At 46.1% G+C, this 19,252-nt stretch overlaps 1 protein-coding gene across 8 annotated transcripts in view; it reads left to right on the plus strand.

Moving 5' to 3' along the window:
* pald1a (phosphatase domain containing paladin 1a) overlaps positions 1-17,372 on the plus strand; it is a 56,043-nt gene extending 38,671 nt beyond the window's left edge. For all 8 annotated transcript variants that reach the window (XM_061705587.1, XM_061705585.1, XM_061705588.1 and 5 more), the window contains 2 exons: positions 7,837-7,992; positions 14,558-17,372. In XM_061705587.1, the coding sequence (XP_061561571.1) occupies positions 7,837-7,992; positions 14,558-14,710 (309 nt within the window). In that variant the 3' untranslated portion in view covers positions 14,711-17,372. The remainder of the gene's footprint in view (positions 1-7,836; positions 7,993-14,557) is intronic.
* Positions 17,373-19,252: the final 1,880 nt, after the last annotated feature.

Genomic DNA, 19,252 nt, shown 5'->3' on the forward strand with positions numbered 1-19,252 from the left:
TGCTTTTCACCTTCCCAAAAAAGAGCCTGTCCGTCACAGTGGCTCATAATCGAGCAGGAGCCGAGGAGGACCTGTAAAAATTGCGTGGCCGATCAGTCGAACGGAGTGGAAAATTGCATATTTTCTCTTCGCTTTGGTCTTCTCGGTGCACATCTCCGATCGATCGAAAGAGTACAGAGCGCTGCCTAACTCCTTTTCCACCACAAACGAAGAAGAATAAGGGCAAAAAGACGACGGGGAAATGGAAAACGATTTGGGGTGCGGAGAGATGGCCTCGTGAGCGAGTTCTCCGACGGGCAGACGGGGGACGTCTCGTGAAAAGATGGCGGCTGCGAGAGGAGGCGCCACGGGAGCCCGAAGCTGCGCGGCCTCGACTGCCCTGCGAACGTTACGGAGAGCCTTTATACTCTTCGTACGTATTGGTCGTCTTTGTGGCATTATACGTCGCTCTCAATGATGAAATTATTTGTTGCATGCGACCTCTTCATGTTCCGTTTTTTTTCTGCTTAATCTTGCCTCGATTAGCTTTAAATTTCTTCGAATTTTTCTAACCCTTTCCAGACTGATGTCGTTTTGTTGCATCTTTTATCTGACGCATTCTGTTGAAGCAATTTCTCAATAGAACGGGTCAGGAGGTAATCAGGCTCGGGTGTGACCGCTTAAAATGAACCCAAAATTGTGACTAGCCACAATTAACTGATGATTTAACAAGGGGGGTAATAACTTTTTTTATGTACTTATTTAATTTCAGGGGGTTTCCACAACTGTGATTGAAGCGATACGCTTAATGCCCCCAGTGTGTGTTTACAGCGTGACGCGGCGCATCAGGGCGCCGTGGCCTTCGCTCGCTTGATTGATTGGAATTGAAAAATAATGCACCTTGTTAGTTGAAACTGTCAGATTTTTCCAAAGGTATGCTGCCTAACCGATGAAATACATTTGAATGCTACATATTCAAAAGGTAAACCTAAATACTGTCGCCCTTTTCACCCTGATATCATTATTCTGGCCGGTAATAAAAATAAAAAAATAAAAATACATTTTTCTCCAATTGTAACTCGTAAACGAACCCTTTCTCTGTCATTTGTGATTGAGAAAAGCGAGTAAATTTCAACGGGTAAATTGATTCCAAAATGGACGTGGTGGAAATTCCGGCATCACTGAAGGACTGGCAAGTAAATGACTTTTCTGTTTCTTGGATTCTTGGCACAGACGGGCTCATCTGACGCCGAACTTTATAGCATGCCGTAGAGCTCGCGGTAGTTAGCAGGATAGCGACAGTATGATGTTTTGCTCCCAAGCAACCATTTTATACATACCGTGTGTCTGTGAGAAAAGGCCTTCCCTTATTGTGGCGATTGAGATTTGCTTCCCAGTCGGGACAAATGACGGCTTCTGCCCAATTTGTTGTTGCCGTGGCACGAGTACGCAACGCTTGAAGCTTAAAAAAAAAAAAAAAAAAAAAAAAAGTGCTTGAATGAGCCGCCCTCTCTCTGTCAAACAGCCCCCCCACCGCCATCATTAAGCGCTTTTACATAGTCTAAGGCTGATTGTTCTTGAGCTTTTAGTCTCGGGACCAGTGAGTGAAAGGATTCAGCAGAACAATCGCACTTTTCCAAACGTAACGATTGAAAAGCCTTTGATTGCAGTCACTTTGCTCGGATTTCCTTGGCTGCCTTTGCAATTGCTTGGCTTAAACGCGCTTTCTTCATCACTAACTCTTGTGCGAATTTGTCTCCGGGCTTTTTGGTGCCTTCCAAAACGCATCATCGGTGTGCTGGCGTGAACCGACGGCCAAGCTGCGATGTGATTAGCGGAAAAAACTGAAATTGACGCCCCCTAAAAATGTTTAGAAAGGCCTGTATTCATAGTTGAAACTGTAAATATACCACAAATGATGTTCCCAAAACACTTCTATCACTTCAAACCCACCTTACATAGAACCGTTAAAAATAAATAGCTTACAGATGACAGACGGATTGGTTGAAATTCATATTATTATCTGAATTCGTGTTCGTTTCTACATGAATGTCCCCGCAGCCCCCATATTGACAGAAAAAAGGGAGTTGTTGACATTTTTGCAGATTTATTATAAAAAGAATAACAGAAATATCCCACAGCCGTAAGTATTCAGACCCTTTGCTCAGTATTTAGTCGACGCCCCCTTTTCAGCTAATACAGCCGTGAGCCTTTTCGGGAATGATGTTTTTGAAAGTTTTTCACACCTGGATTTGGGGATCATCTGCCATTCCTCCTCGCAGATCCACTCCGGTTCTGTCAGGTTGGATGGTGAACGTTGGTGGGCAGCCATTTTCCGGTCTCTCCACAGATGCTCAATTGGGTTTAAGTCAGGGCTCTGGCTGGGCCATTCAGGAACAGTCACGGAGTTGTTCTGAAGCCACTCCTTCGGTGCTTTGGGTCATTGTCTTGTTGGAAGGTGAACCTTCGGCCCAGTGTGAGGTCCTTAGAACTCTGGTGAAGGTTTTCGTCCAGGACATCCCTGTACTCGGCCGCGTTCCTCTTGGATTGCAACCGGTCGTCATGTCCCTGCCACCGCCCGCGCTTCACTGTCGGGACCGTATTGGACAGGTGACGAGCAGTGCCTGGTTTTCTCCACACTTGCCGCTTAGAATTAAGGCCAACAATTTCTCTCTTGGTCTCATCAGACCAGAGAATTTTATTTCTCACCACCTTGGAGTCCTTCAGGTGTTTTTTTTTGTTTTTGTTTTTTTTAGCAAACTCCATGCAAGCTTTCACGTCTTGCACTGAGGAGAGGCTTCCGTCGGGCCACTCTGCCATAAAGCCCCGACTGCCTGCAGTGATGGTTGACTTTCTCGAACTTTCTCCCATCTCCCGACTGCATCTCTGGTGCTCAGCCACAGTAAACTTTGGGTTCTTCTTGACCTCTCTCACCAAGGCTCTTCTCCCCCTATTGCTCGGTTTGGCCGGACGGCCGGCTCGAGGAAGGGTTCTGGTCGTCCCAAACGTCTTCCATTTAAGGATTATGGAGGCTATTGTGCTCTTAGGAACCTGAAGTGCATCTGAAATTGTTCCGTAACCTCGGCCAGATCTGTGCCTTGCCGCAAATCTGTCTCTGAGCTCTTCAGGCAGTTCCTTTGACCTCCTGATTGTCATTTGCTGTGAGCTGTAAGGTCTTATATAGACAGGTGTGTGGCTCTCCTAATCAAGTCCAGTCAGTATGATCAAACACCGCTGGACTCCAATGAAGCTGTAGAACCATCTCAAGGATCATCAGAAGAAATGGACAGCAGCCAAGGGTCTGAATGCTTCTTTTTAAATAAATCAGCAAACATTTCAACAATTCCGTTTTTTTTTCTGTCAATATGGGCTGCTGTGTGGACATTGAGGAGGAAACAAATGAACTGAAATGATTTGAACAAATGGCTGCAATATAACAAAAAGGGACAAATTGAAGGGGGTCTGAAAACTTTCCGTACCCACTGTATGATTTTGATCACGTTACAAGCTTTTGAGTTTTTTTTTTTTTTTTTTTTTTTTTTGCTTCGTGCTGTATGCGTGACATTCAGAGCGCCCGTCAATAGATGGCAGCAGTGAACTTCACAACAACCGTCGGCTGCCATCAATTCACGTGATTACCTCGCAATGAAAGCGCAGGTAATCTTGTGTTTTTGTGCTTTTTTTTCTGACCCTGGGTCCTAAGAAAGTGAGCAACGAGGAGAAGAAAATGCGTTGGCGACACGACTACTACTACTACTACTACTACTGCGCTCGTCATCTGGCAAAAAATTTTTCGAGCCTGTGCACTCGCTTGGGCCGTTTAAATGTTCAAGGTATGTTGGTTATGCATACCCAGAGGTCATGACGCACGAGACTCAAGAGTCTTAACCACAAGAGTACAGGGTTGCATTAATTTGCTCCTGCTTATACACTATGCGGTTTCCACCGAGCCCTCCCCGAGAAATCTAGCAAGACTTCGGGGGATTTAATCGTGACGATGTGGCCGAGCAACTGGAAAAAGACAGAGGAGTGGAATCTGTCGAAGCTATTAACACGGAGGCGCCTCCTCCTCCTCCTCGTTCCCCACTCGGCTGCTCGCTCCTGAAGCCTGAGGCCGGAGGATATATGTTGGATTGCGGCTGTATGGATGACTGGCTCTGTAAAACGTCAGTGCGAAACAACCTGCACGTTGGCTTCGCAGAGTGCCTTGTTTTGTCTTTTTTAAAAGAAGGGGGGGTACTATAATGTCCAGAAAGCTGCCAGTCATTTCCTCTTAAGTCGCTGAGTGTGGATGATGATGTCATTATCCACGATCATTTCAGCAGACAGTCACCCTAATACTCTTTACTCTTTATTTCCTTGCCTGAACAACAGCAACACAAAAGAATTCCATTTACAAATGCATCGTACTTGTCGGAGAGTTGGGAGGAAGTGACATACAGTATGTGCAAGTCATAAGCACGTCTCAAGTCTTAACCGTCAGTTTTCAAACAAGTCCCAAGTTGCGGCGGTAAAATTCAAGACAGTCGATCGAGTCCCCACAAAAAAACCCAAGAAGCAAGTCAAGTCATTACTTGGTAAGTCAAGCAATCCAATCTTGCCCGCCCACAACATCCTTCCATGAATTTTTTCCGCGTAGCCGAGGTCGGGTCGCGGAGCCGCCAACCCGCTGGAAGCGAGGAAGCCCGGACTTCATGGTCCAGCTCCTCCGGGGAGATCTCTCCGGCGTGTCCCGGGTCGTGCCCGCGAGAACTCACCGGGGAGACGTCCCGGGGGGGGGCATCCTATCCGGGCGCCCGAGCCGCCTCTGAGCCCGTCCCGGATGACCGAGCTTCTCACCCGTTGTCTAAGCGAGAACCCTGCGGAGGAAACTCTTGTACGCGCGATCTTGTTCTTCGGGTGACGAGCTGGGCGTGGTGACCATAGGCGAGGGTAGGAACGTAGATCGACGGCTAAGTCGAGAACTCTTCTTCACCGCGACAGACCCGCACAGAGTCCGCACGACTGCAGACGCTCCGCCCGTCGGGCGATAGATACTTGAACTTTCCCACTTGGAGCAGGACCTCAGGATCAGACGCGTTTTTTTTTCGCCGTGACTTTCATTGCCGTTTGGTTCCAATCGTGAGGGTTCGCTGTACTTGGAAACATTAGCTCGTGCACGCGCTTGTCATTCCCCTGCTACCAAAAGAGGGAACCGTATAGAAATGGCAGTTTGGGTCCACTTGTGAGCCCACCTGAAAATTGACACGTACGCTTGACATTTGCTGCTCTGTACGTTGAGTCACGCACGGGAGGGCGGCAAATGTAGCTCGTTTGCTTTGGGATTCGAGTGGGGGGGCGCGCTGCGCAATGTGATGAATGGCCGCTTGTGCGAACCTGGAAGGGCCGGTACGGATCGCTGTCTTTACCCCCCGCCGCCCGGTAATTGGCACCACGTGTCCGTCAGATAGAGACCCGCGTTGACCTTTTCGCCAAGAGGTCGCACGTACGTCTGGGTTGGCAGAGCGGTGGAGAAAACGGGCGAAGCGGCTCCGAGGAGGATTTTAAGCTCCAAAATTGGCTTGCTGAAGAGGCGATATGCTGCAATAATTTTGGTTTCTGGCATTTCAAAAATGCACCTCCTCCTCATTGTTGCGCACAGCAGGGCGCTTTGCACCTGCATTTCAATCCTACTTTTTCAATATGCCAAATCAGCCATATCAGTTTTTGTTTGCGTAAAATCAACTGCCCGGCAATTTTGCGCCTTTGGCTGACACGGTCCTGTTGGCGCCAGGTTAGTAGATCAGCTTCCGCGGCTGTTTGTGTACGCAGTCAAGTTGGCGCACAAACCTTTAGTAAATCATATATATTTGTGCGTTGTGTGCATGCCGCAGTAGACGCATTGTAAAAGAAGGCCAAAAAGAATATTACTTCGTACGTAAAGCGAACAAGGTCATAAATATGTGAATGGTTCTCTTTGTTGTTCTTGTTGGGTTTTTTTCTACAATGTGCAAAGCACTTGGGAGTCCCTGGCGCTCATGGTGATTGGGTTCTCGATGCAAATCCGAGAAGGCGCGTGAACTAGGGCCAGGCAACACTGCTAACCTCTGAGAGTTGCTGACGACAGACGGCACATTCTCTCTTTGGTCCAAATGTTGTTTCTCCCCCTGTGGATCATTTGGGCTCCAATCACGGCTGTCAGGAAACCTGCCCTGTTGCGTCGTCCTGCTCCGGAATGATTGTGTTATGCTGAGCTGCGCACATTTGCAAATGACCTTCAATGGTGGGAAGAACAGTAAGAAAAGAGAAAACACATTTTTTTCAGTTATCATTTGCTAATTGATCTTTTTTTTCGTTATTCAGTTCACAATGTTGGCAAAGCTATCGGTTGTTTTGATAGCATAAAACGCTAGCTAGCTCTTACACGACAACATTCAGCGTGACGTGCTTTGGGATTCGAAGATTTTTTTTCTTCTTTTCTGTATGACCGCTATAAAAGTAATCTTTTTTAATTTGTAACATTTTTTATTTTTTTAATAGGTGCAAGCGAGCTGCAGTTAGACCGCATCTGCCCAGCATCCCTCACGTCCCTCACAATTTAGGTTATGAATCAATTAGATTACAAGCAAGATTAGTCACAAAACAAATTCAAATCTGTACGTATACCCAAGTACAGAGTGGGAGTACCTTTGCCACCTTTAAAGTCCAACGAGTCTTAAACAGTTTAATAATAATAATAAACACTTTGTTTATGAGGCAACAATCGGCTGGCGGTCGGATGCGAGCCGCACACTCCCCCCCCCCCCCCCCCCCGTCGTGACGCGCGCTGCAACGTGATCCCGGGAAGTCGGAAAGGGTAACAACGGAAGAGGGGAAAGGGCCAAAAAGGGACCACCACTTGACAAAAGCGTGCAACTGAAGTGCAACCAAATTGCCAGGTTGCTTTGTGAAACAACATTTCGCCGACCTTGTTTAACGCGTCCACTTGCGTGTTCCTCAGTAAACTTTCAGCCAGATCATTCTGCAAAAAAACTCTTTGGATAATTGCTGTTTGCGCAGAAATGTGGGTGACTTTTATCTTTGTATTCAACAAACTCTGCTTTGTGCTGTTAGTGGCTTTCTTTTGAGTAATACAGCAAAAACAAAACCAAAACAAAAACAAAAAACACGTTGCACAACTGTGATGTTTCGCCTCCATGTTTTCAAATTTGCGTAGCCTTTCTTTGTTTTGACAAATGACAGGCTCGAAGGAAAACTGTTGGATGAAAGCCGAACACTTTTGCTTGTTGTTTGTGTTACCGTTCTTGTTAACTGAACCGACTTTGGCTGTTTGCGTCACCAGATTTGTCCAATTACGTTGGTCAGTGTTCTGGGAGTCATGAGCAGGTTTCATGTGTTTATTTTTGTGTGTGTACAGGTTTGCAATTGTGAAAACAATGGTGTGTTTTTCATGTCGCCTTTTCTCTGCAATGCTGCTGATTTTGAGGAGGGTTGGAAAACTGGTTCTCATTGTTTCTGTAAACGTGACAATCAAGTTCTCTTCTATTCTACTTCCTGTTGGAGTTACCGTTCCCGTTAGCGTGATTGAATGTCCAGCGAGTGTTTTTAGACAACATCCACTTGATTTATCCTCCTCACCCACCGATTTAGGGAAATCGGGCGACGAAACATTTGATAGCATAATTGGCGGGGAAGGTTTTTGTCATCGTTTTCAGTTCAGGTCAGCGGTCGTCGACCGCTTTCTGCCGCGCGGACGTCCGCTGGCACCTATTGCTTACAAACATTCTGAAATTGTTTGTAAAAGTGCACATGGAAAAGCACTCGCGTGCTGTGAAAGAAGACGTTTGAGCTCCTCTTTCTTGTGCTCTTGTTCCCCAGATCAAAAGCGGCAAGTCGGAGAAGGAGTGTCATCAACTCCTGCTGAAGAGTCTGCAGTATCTGGAGCGCTACATTTACCTCATCCTCTTCAATACGTACCTGCACCTGGAGAAGAAGGACTCCTGGCAGCGTTCTTTCACGCTCTGGATGGAGCAGGTAACCCGCATTTGCCTTGGAATTTACGAGCTTGGTTCTGGCTCCATTGTTGTTTCTTCACACGTGGAACCGTTGTAATGTCAAGGCTCTGCGTGTGCACACTAATCCTTATGCCAGCTGGGCCTCTACAGTAAACTTTATGTGCATTCCACACAAATGAAGAGTCTCTATGCTGATGCTGTAAAAAAAAAAAAACCTTACCATGACATGGGGGGGTGGGGCAAAATGAAAATCTGGCAGAAGTTGACAGGGTTGCCATTTAGTTGTCTTGTCGTGTCACGACGCCAAGTACACACTACGCAATCCATCAATAATCTTCCTGCTAGTATCAGCCTAAAAAAAATCCCAAATAAAGTTGACGAAGCTTCTGAGACATCGGCGAGGCCCGGAGCCTCATTTTCCCATTGTCGTGGCGTGGCCCACTTTTATAGACGTTAAGAACGATCGAGATTGTCCAAAAATAGCCTTTGCGGATGTGTACGTCACATTTGCAACATCACCGCGCACCTTTCAGAGCACCCGAGTAATCGTTCACTGCTAGCCAGCCGTTTTCGAAGCAAAGTTACCCATATTGCTCATCATTCGGGAGCATTTTGACTCCTCTTTCAAGACCCAAAGAATATTGGAAGAGTAGACGCTCTTCTTTCCCCAGAGAAAATAATTTTGTTTCTACCGCTTTCCATTATGTAGTAATCCGCAGTAGAACATGGGTTGGTTCCACCAAAAACGAGCTTTTTGTGAAAAGTGACTTTGGCGCTCATTTAAAATATATTTTGAGACCCCTCAAGCTACAAAACAAGACCATGAAAAGGATTTTGATGGGGGGGAAATCTTCAGATATACAACTCAGAAATGCGCCTTCAGCGACGCCGAATCACCACATGGTTGAGTTGAACGTCCGTGGCTTTTTTAACACGGTGTTCCTCATTCACTCCGTGAAGCGCTTTCTCGTTTCTCACGATGGCGACGCCCACTTGGTTTCTACTACCTACCTACTGTGTCTCTGCTGGAGTGGAAGGAGTCTAAAATGCTCCGATTTCCTTGTTCGCATTTGTCTCCCTCGTAATCCATTCACTCCTCATCGTCGTCTTCTTTTCCAAAGCGACGCAAGGCCGCCATCTACAGGGATCTGTTAATCATGACAGCGACTCACGGAGGTGAATTTCACAGACAAGCTGGGGAAGACCCTGTTCCCCTTCCCCATTGGAAAACGTACTTGACGAGTATGTACGTCAGTGGTAGGAAACGGTGGTTGACTAATAGAAATGTCCACAGCAGTGAATGAGTTAAAAAAAAATTAAAAATAAATAAATGTAAAAAAACCAATATAACTCAATGTACAATATGGTTAAACAAAATGTCGCAATTGCACAAAATACGCCCGTAGCATTTCACTCCCGCGAAATCTTGGCTCCTGTAACTTTTGCGAATGCCGAACCGCGAATATTCGGGGCGCCGCCGTCTTCAGTTGTCGGGATTCTACTAAAAGGGCTCATGGTTTGTATTCCAACCAGAAGGCCCCGGGAAATAAAGACCAAAGCAAAAGAATGTTTGAAATTCGCCGAATGAAATCCCTGCCGTCTTTTTTGTCCTTATTGGGGTGGAATAAAAGCGGGGCGGCATTCCAAAAAGGACTGGACCGATCACTGAGAAAACAGCTGTCAGAGAAATATGCTCGCTCAACGGAGGCCTATCCTTCCTGTTATGAATACCAAATATGTGCGCTGCGTCCCAAAAATTTGCTCGCTCGCACGGTGAACCTGCGCAGAATAAATACATACCAAACCCATGCTGCTCGCTCTCAAAGCTTCCACGTGACAAAAGAGACGATACCTGAAAAAGCCTCTTTTCCGCTTTTTAGGTGGCGAAATGCAGAACAATTTTGAGTCGCTGGAAAATAGGATGTATTTTGTTCAAACTGGACAAGCGTCAACGTCGCAATGAAATTGAAAAAACAAAACAAAACGCTGTATTTCTGCCAAGCGCGTCGCGTCTTTCACTGAGACCAAGTCATCATTTGCAGCCGCCTGCTTGGGTCCAACTATAAAGACGCTTCTGACGATCACCGCGAGTCAAATGTCGGCCCGACATTTGCCAAATCGGAAAGTGACATCCCCTGCCGGCAGATCGAAAGTCGGCTCGCTTATTGAAGTTTTCCGTCGCCGCCTTTCGCAGCCCCGAGTTGCTTTTCCCTCATCAGCCGCCCACGGCGGAGCGAGTGAGATCTACGTGAAGACCAAAATCAAGTTGTGGGTTTGACCTTTGGCGGGAAATAACGCGGTTTTAGCGGCAGCGCACGGCCTCCGTTTTGCCAAATCAGATGGTGGCGTCGACAGACGAGGGCGCGAGCCGAGGCCCGCCTCCTCCTGGGGCGCCGCACCGCGAGGTGTTCCCACGGAGGATGAGCTTTGCGCCTCTTACGACTTGGATGTGCCCCAAACCTCTCCAGTGGAAGGCGCCTGCTCCAAGTATCAGATACCCGCACAGCGTCTGCTAAATCTCTTCCAGATCGTCAAGGTCCTCGCATCGGAGAGCTTTGTCAAAGCCTGAAAGCTTGCGAAAGACTGTAGCACTTGTTTCTGCTCCCCGGAGTCACTTTGAGGGGAGGTTGTGCGGTCAAGCGAGAACCATACCGACAAGACAATGTCTCAGGGACGAGTAATCCAGAGGCCGGTGGTCAGATTGAAGGTTTGATTGTGATCACGCAACAACCGAAGCAGCAAGACTACGGTTTCCCACAGGATCTCGGACTATTTGAGTTCCGGTTGAGTAATACTGAGGTCAGCGGTCGGATAAAAGCTTGGAATCGGGTCGTACGACAACCGAGCCAACGAGACCACGACTTCAACAAGGTCTGCTTGTTTGGACTGAGGGGTGTCCAAAATGTTTCCTACTGACCGAAAAAGGAAAGGATAAAAGGGCCGCTTTGACAGTCTTCGACTTGAATTTATTGAACACGCTAAAACCGATACATCAAGCGATTACACTGTATATGAGATGCGTCAGAAAGGTTCCAGCACCGCTGGGACCCTTGGAAGTAATCCCCCCCCCTCCCGGAGTCTAACGCACTTTTCCAGACGTCTCTGCCGCACCTTCTGGATGCTTCCCGGGATCCTCTGCGGTTCTGGATCCAGGTCCGCTGAGTCGGGAGGTCGCTCCAGCACGGCGACGGCGTTCTCGGCCAGGAGCTGGCGGACGACGCTCGGGCCATTGTGAGCGGGCACGTTTTCATTGTGAAACAGCTCGGAGCGGTCCTGCCTCAACTCGTACCTCTAAACGAAGCAAACGCCACCGGATCTCTTTTAGACGTGCTGCTTGATTGTCTGAACGTCATCGAACCAAAATGCGCGTCATCGAGGAGTCGGACGGAAGGTTGGATTTCGGTCGTACGACGAGCAAGACTTGAGCGAGGTCTCACGACTGATTGTTTGGTCATCATCAAATTCTGGTCATACAAGAAACAAATCCTCATGACCAAGTTGTCTTGGACTGAATTTGTTTGAGTCTATTACTAAGGTCTGCGATCGGATCCAATTTTGGAATTTGGTGACGCGACAACCGAGCTGGGAAGATTGTGTTAGGTCCATTTGGTATATACACAAATCAGAGTCAGTAACTCTGTCAATGGAGTGTTTGCGAAGTTTTACACTTTTGACATGAAGAAAAAGGAGAATAGTCGACCTCTCAGCTGTGCCAATTCAACTGACGAGTACTGAACTTCATCCATATGACAAGACCATCGGAGGAAAGGGTTCCCAAAATCACTTGGACAGAAAGCTGTGATGGAGCAGTTTTTCCAAAATAGATGGGATATAAAAACGATATCATCTCTTAACGCGCACTGATGGACTGGTTTTAGCGCACCCCTCGGTGCATCGGGTCTTCAAAAAGACTTTCTCTGGATTTGAGCTGTCAAAAGTGTGTTGAGTGGCCCACTTGCTGCGAAGCCTGGCACCTCCCCAACCAATCAGAGCGGAATGGCCCGCAGCCACGATCGTTAGCCCGTCACCAGTGACCGTGGCGGGATCGTTCATGACAAGCCCCGAGCGTCAGAGGCGGCTGCGGAGGGTCCTCGCCGCCACACGCACACACACACACACACACACACTAAGCCGCTGTTACGCAAGCGGCCGTGTTGGAAGGGTACTGTCTGTCCCGCAACATGCGCTGGCCCTGTGTGTTGAGTGCGTGCGCGGGTGTGCTCTCATTTAACAGCATTCCAGAAGGCACTAGCTCAGTGTTCGGTCTCACGTGGCGACGGCTGATATGAAGTCTCTGATGTACGAAGCCCCAGGCGTGAAATGGGGAAACCGTCACGCACATGGCCACCGTGGCCACAATATACAGTACTCGATCTCACCAAAGTGACTACACTCCTTTTTTTTTTTTTTTCCCATGGGACAACACTGAAGAAATGAAATTTACTGTCCCCTCAAAATAACTCGTAAAAGTATGAACCCTCGCACATTCACAGTTCGGTATTGCCAACTTCACCTTTTCACTGATGCTATTGTTTTTTTGGGGGGTGTCACCTATGCCCCATTGAGAAGGGTGTACCCCAGGGCTCTTCCCCAGGGCCACCACTTTTTATGAATGACTTGCCTAAATTCTGTTCTGACTGTTGCACGCTATTATGTCAATGATATAGTTATACCGTATATTGTTCCAAATCAGACATCTCACAGACTCAGACCACATTACAGGCTGACTTAAACTCAGTTCAAAAATGGTTTAAACAAAATAAGATGGCTCTCCACCTCGGCTTCAGAGCCTTTTCATTAGGAGAATAAAGGCGAGTTGATGCTGAATGGGTAAAAAAACAAAACAATTACGGGTTGCTATTTGGCTACAGCCTCGGCTTTCTCAGCTGATGTGTTTGCCGCTGTTTCCACAGCTGGATCGGCGAGTGGATGAGTCGGGTTAAGTGGCGTGCTTTAACAGCACCGATCCAGACATTCAGCTGCGAGTCGCATCCGCTGACTTAATAGCTCCAATGTGCCGACTCATTTGTTCCCAGCAAATGGCTCAGGCAAGGAAAAAAAAAGAAAAAAAGAAGCCTGAAAGGAACATTTTTGTATTGCTTAAGGGATTTAAAGTACAGTCAACCCCCCCCCCCCCCCCCCCTGTTATCGCAGGGGCTACAGTCTAGACCCAATCACAGTAGGTGAGAGTCTGCGATGTAGAGGGACTATATTTATAAAAAAATAAAAAATAATTAAAAAAAACTCCCACACAACACATTTAAACATATTAAAACCTATTTTTTAACGTGTTCCTTAGCGTCTTTTGTCACTGTCAAGAAACAGGAGCCCACTAACCCCGAACCCTAACGCCCCCACCACTCAAGAAGCGCTTGGGAAGTGAGGACACGAATTGTCGAAGCCTTTGTAGGTGGAATTCTTTCCCATTCTTGCTTGATGTAGAACGCGAGTTGCTCAACAGTCGGCGTTTTTCTCAGTTGTGGTACACGCGTTTTCAATGGGAGGTCCGGACTGCCGGCAGGACGCTCTGGTACTCGCTCGCGCTCTCTAGACATTGCCATTGTCTTGCTGAAATCAGCATGTTTTTATTCCCTTTTTACACAATATCCCAACCTCATTGGAATTGGGCTTTGTAGTCAAATTCCGACTTCCCCCCCCCCCCCCATCAGTTTTTAGTGATGAATTGTACGACGTTGCATTTGTGTCAGCTCGAGGCTCGAATCATTACGCAATACACAATTTTGCAGCAGAACAAGAGCACCGTGTGTATTCATCCGAGATGGCGCGGCAACGTTTGGGACCGGTCGAGCGTTGAAAGACGCCGGGTAAACCGGGCGAGCTGCGACGCTTCTAACGAGGCGCGTAATGGCGCGGCAGTCCGAGTCCGTTTGCCCGGTCTGACTTTACGGCCGGATGTTTGCGGTTGTCCGTGGCGTTGCCTCCCGTCATCCCGCCGGGTGTTCCGACAGCCGCGCCGGGACCGTGCCTTTTCGCGAAACTTCCCGGGAAGAACGAGAAGGACGTTGAACCGTTCCCACGGCGTGGCTAACTGTCAAACGGGCCAGGGCGCATCTGAATTGGACAGCGGCAAAATAAGGCCGCAATATGAAGAACTCTTTTTTTTCCTCATTTGATTACGACTACAGCTGTAAAATGGGAACTTTATTCTGGAAATTTGCTACCTTGACATACGAGGGGCTCAACTTCACGCCGTTATTTTTCTTGAAACACTTCACGCACACCTTTTTGTCTTTTTTCTTTCGTTTTTTGGGGGTGGCTGAAGCGGATTAATTTCATTTGAATTACTTTCATCCATCCATCCATTTTCTGAACCGCTTATCCTCGCTCGGGTTCAATTCAGATCAGTGGAAAATAGGAATTTGATATACAAGTCAATTCAATTACAAACGCGGTCACGGAAAGAATCAAACTTGTAAGAGAATGTAAAGAAAGAAACGGGTTTTGTTTTTTTACAGAGCGCTTAAGAACGTTGGCCTCATTCGCGTCACTTAGTTTTTTCTCTGTAAATCGTGGCTCGGCAGCGCCCGACGGGCGTGTGACCGTGTGTGCCGTCTCCTCGCCAGGTGGCCTCCAGGGCGGGCGTGTACGACGTCCTCGACCGGCTGAGCTTCTGCGAGTTCAAGACCCCGGGGGACGCCCCGCTGGCGCGACTGCGCCGGCGCCGGCAGCAGCAGAACCTCCTTCCGGAGCTCCCTTTCCGAGGGCACTTCCTCTGAGGGGAAAAGCACGCGGCGCCGTGCGCTCTCCACCGGTTCCGATAACAATGAGATGACACGGACGCGGCTTTGACCGCTCGACAGCGATGGAAACCCGAGTCGACTCGTGTCACTTTTTGGATGACTTTTGACTTGACGAAAACTAAAAGACTTGACTTGAGGCAGTGAAAGCTCGAAAGACTTGATGGCGATTTTTGTGTGTTAGGTTTCATGTTGAGGTTCATTAGTACGTGTCGGTATGGAGCGCACGCTGGGAAGGGCCCGTGTCGCGATCGGACGATCGCCCTCTGTCGGTCCGGGAAGGGCTCGGCGGCGGCGGCGACGACGACGACGACGATGAATTGTATTCAGAAGAACTCCGTTCTAGTTTTCGTCACGAACGAGGCAGAGGCTTATTCCTGAGAAAAGTGTCTTCAGTCCTTTCGAAACGCGATGCATCGTTTCAACATTAACACGAGCGGGACCTGTTTTCGTGTTTAGCTTATTCATAAAGTCGGACTACAACTAAATTGTACAAAACTCGAGCAATATTTGCCGTAGGAAATCATGGAAATACAATTCATCTATTCCAAGCACCCCAAAATATGAACCCCAAAAAAATCCTTTTCTCGAGAAGAACTATAGTTTTACATATGGAAAACAATGTGAAATCAATACGATGAATGAAATCCTGGTGAGATGGGCAGCACGTTTGCTGTTTTGGTACTTTGCTAAGAGTTGTTTGTTGAAATTCGATTGTTGCTCTTGCCGCATTTGGCCGATGACGACGACCGATACTCTGAACCTTCGTTGACCCCTTGGTGGCTTACTTGGCAGTCGGCAAGTTTTCCATCCGAAACCGCGTCGAAGTGCGGAAACTGGGACAACGTTTCGATGAGAAAAAAGGCATCGAAAACCGAATCGTACGAAAACTAGAGCAAACCAAAGTTCCGCTGTGTAGAAACATTTTTGCCTCAGTAAATGTTTGAAAGTGAACATTTCTAAATTATTAAATGCAAATGTATTGTACTTAAAAGTTAAATACAGCTGAACTGTACTTAACAAATGTACTGTACTGGATTACCCCCCCACCCCCCAAAAAAACAACACCAGTTGACGTCACTGTCACATTATGCACAATTTGAACATTTAATTTGGTGATTCTTCACGTACCACTAGAGGGAGCCCGCGCCACACTTTGAGAATCAGAGAAATTGGCAGATCTTGTCGTTATTTGACCTTATTGGTCTTCCGTCTTAATCGAGACCAGATAGCGCACGGAAGACTGCGTTCCAAAGGCGACTTGACTTGCCGAGTACAAATCGACTCACCCAAATCGGCTCGTACAAATCGGTTCATCCAAATCGACGGACTTGCTTGCGACGTGAAGGTTAAGACTTCCTTCCACCTGTGTGACTCGAGTCTATCTTTGCCGAACACTAACCCATTGACAGTTTTTTGTTTTTGTAAGAGTCTTGGCATTTAAAAATGACAGTGCCTTCGCTCTCGCCACAGTTGTACTCCGATTGTTGGATTCCTTCATGTAAGTTCCGCTCTCGGTGGGATCAAACGGCGGCCCTTTTGCAACCCGGCTGTGAATCAGAAGCACGTAAATAATAAAAAGCGCTCTGGACTCGAGGCGGCCACTTACGAACGAGTCTTCAGGCTGCGCTCAACTGCTCGTTTTCTCAGAAGATTCTGAATTTATTCTTGGAATAGTTCATTTTCATTCCTTTAAAATGCCTTTTTCTCCATCGAATACTTTCTTTTTTTACTTCATTCTTCTAACATTGACTTTTTTCACGTTTGTTACTTTTTCTCGTAAAATGAAAACTTTATTTTTATAAGATCGGGGCTTGTGAAAAAGTTATGACTTAACTGTCGTACTTGTTTGACTTGATTCTCACCAAATGACTTTTTTTTTTTTTTATAATAATAATACTGACATGATGTCGTCTTGTAAATTTCACCCTTCCACGATGAAATGAACACTATTCTACAAGTTTGGCTTAATTGTCATAAAATCAAATTTGTCTTGCAAAATTGAATTTGTTCTCATCAAAGTTTTGTCTCTCGTTCAGAGTTTGACTTAATTCTCGTAAGATTCGGACTTCGCATTGAAATTGACGTTCACGTAAAATATATTTTTCAGAATGATAATTCTTAGGCTATTAGGGCTTTATTCTCGTTAAAAAATAAAATAAATAAATAGCGGTTTTATTCCCATTTGAGTTTGACTTTATTAGTATAATGACTGTTTTGTAATATTGACTTTATTCTTTTAACATTATGACTTAATTCTTGTGAAATTCCAACTGTCGTCTGGTCAGAGTTTGACTTCATTCTTCTAAGATTCCAACTCAGGACTTGATTGTATCTTTCCCGGTGAAACTTCTGACTCGATTCCCGCGGGAGCCGGTAAATGGCGGCGGCGGCCAATGACGTGCGTCCGTTTCACATGCGGGTACTAACGGCTGTTTAGTTTCTGTCTAACGTTGCCTTTACGTCAGAGATTTTGATGTTACTTTCAAACGTTCACTGATGATGATGATGATGATGATGATGATTGTTTCAGAACAAAAAGTGACTTCATTTCTTCTCAGTTTGTCATCGTCTCTTGCCACGGAGGCCATGTATTGTTTCCTCTTCCGTTTGTAAGAGCTCAATAAAGTATTGCGATAGATTTTGTGCTTTTTATTTCATCATTTCATCAGCAGCAGAACTGAAGCAACCATCCTGGGCCAAGAGTTTCGCAAACTGGATTTATTGTTTTTCCCTTTGGAAGTTTTCTATTGGAAGCTATTGGAAGCCAAGTTGTCGTCTCTGTTCCTCGGTTTCTTTTTCTTCCTGTCAAATTCCAACTGCGTCAAAATTGAAACTTTTTTTCTCGTCAAATTTGCGCTTTGGCTAATTAAAATTCGGACTTTCTTCTCGTTAAATGACAACTTTGTTTCTCGTCATATGACTGCTTTTGTAAAATTGCAATAGCTTAAAACTGAATTGTCATAAAAATAGCTTTCTTAAAATTACAACTTTATTCCCATAGTATTACAGGTTTATTCTTGCAAAATAATTATGTTCTGCTAATATCGCAACTTTACTCTCATAATTCTGAATATTTTTGTAATAAGTTTATTCTTGTAAAATGTCATTCTTGTAATAGAGAAAAAAGTTGGGATTTATTTTTTTTCCATTTTAAGTTTCTTTTTGTAAAATTCTGACTTACTCTTTTAAAATGGTCAGATTGTCATAAAATTCCATTTTTTCCCCAAGTAAAATGACAACTATTCTTTCAAAATTACAACTTTAATGTAAAATCCTGACTTTATTGTCATCAAATTTCAATTTAGAAATGTAAAACTTTATTCTTGTCAAGGTAAAACTATTCTCTTAAAATGACAATTTGAATCTTGTAAAATTACAAAACATTTTTGGGAAGAAATACAACTTTTTTTTGAAGTTGCATCTTTAATCTTGTAAATTTGCTCAAATCTTCCTGTAAAATTTGGTAAAAGAAACCAAAAATCTCCTGAAATGACCACATCTTGTAAATCGACTTTTGTTTTTGTAAAATGACAACTTGAATCTCGTAAAACAGAAAATTCCGTTGGACTTTGTTGGAAGTTTTCTATTCTTCACCGGAGCCAAGTAATCGTCCCCCTCCCCTGCTTTATCTGCCGGTCGTGTTTCCGGACAGGAGAGGACGCGGTCGCGAGGCGAACAGATGACGCATTGTGGGGCCTGCCGCGCTCTCCTATTCCGAATCCGCTCCAAAGGAGATGAGGCGGATCAAAAGAGCTAATCTGGCCGCTCGGCGTGCTGATGCGGGCGGCCCTTCCTTCATTTCAAAGGGCAACGTGCGCGACGAGCTCTTTGGAAGTTTCGCTATGGCGTCTCGTCTTATCTCGGGCCTGCGGAGGTTATCGCGTGACCCGCGGCCTCTTCGGGATGATCGCAAATGGGAGAGGAATCGGAACTCTCGGGGAGATCGTGGCGCTTTTAGGAGCGACGCAAATCAGGACTCGCGCACGTGCACTTTTGGTTGGAAAATTAACTTCTTTTTCCTCCTTAAAATTCTTCAAATTAAAATCGCAACTTTGTTTTCACGTGACATTAACCCTTCAATCTCGGGAAATGACATCCAAGTTCTTGGAAAATGTACTTTTTTCAAATTAGAATCCGGACATTTTTGCTCTTAAACTCTCAGCTTCTTGTAAAATGACAACTTTGTTCTTTTCGTTTTACAACTTGAAGTCATTTTTGCTCAAATCACTTTTTTTCTTCTCGGAGTTACGATGAATTCTTGTAAAATGACAACTTTTTTTTGGTCACCAAAATTTCCATTTTCATCCGTCACGTCCGTTATCTGAGCCGCTTCTCCTCGGGCGGGCGGCGGGCGCGCCGGAGCCCGTCCCGGCTATCTTCGGGCGAGAGGCGGGGTACGCCCTGAACCGGTCGCCGACCGATCGCAGGGCACATGCAAACCAACAACCATTTGCACTCACATTCGCACTTTCGGGCAATTTAGAGTCTGCGATTAATTTAGCGCGCATGTTTTTGGGA

This window comes from Phycodurus eques, chromosome 19 (genome assembly GCF_024500275.1).
Source record: "Phycodurus eques isolate BA_2022a chromosome 19, UOR_Pequ_1.1, whole genome shotgun sequence".
In the NCBI taxonomy this organism is placed as follows: domain Eukaryota; kingdom Metazoa; phylum Chordata; class Actinopteri; order Syngnathiformes; family Syngnathidae; genus Phycodurus; species Phycodurus eques.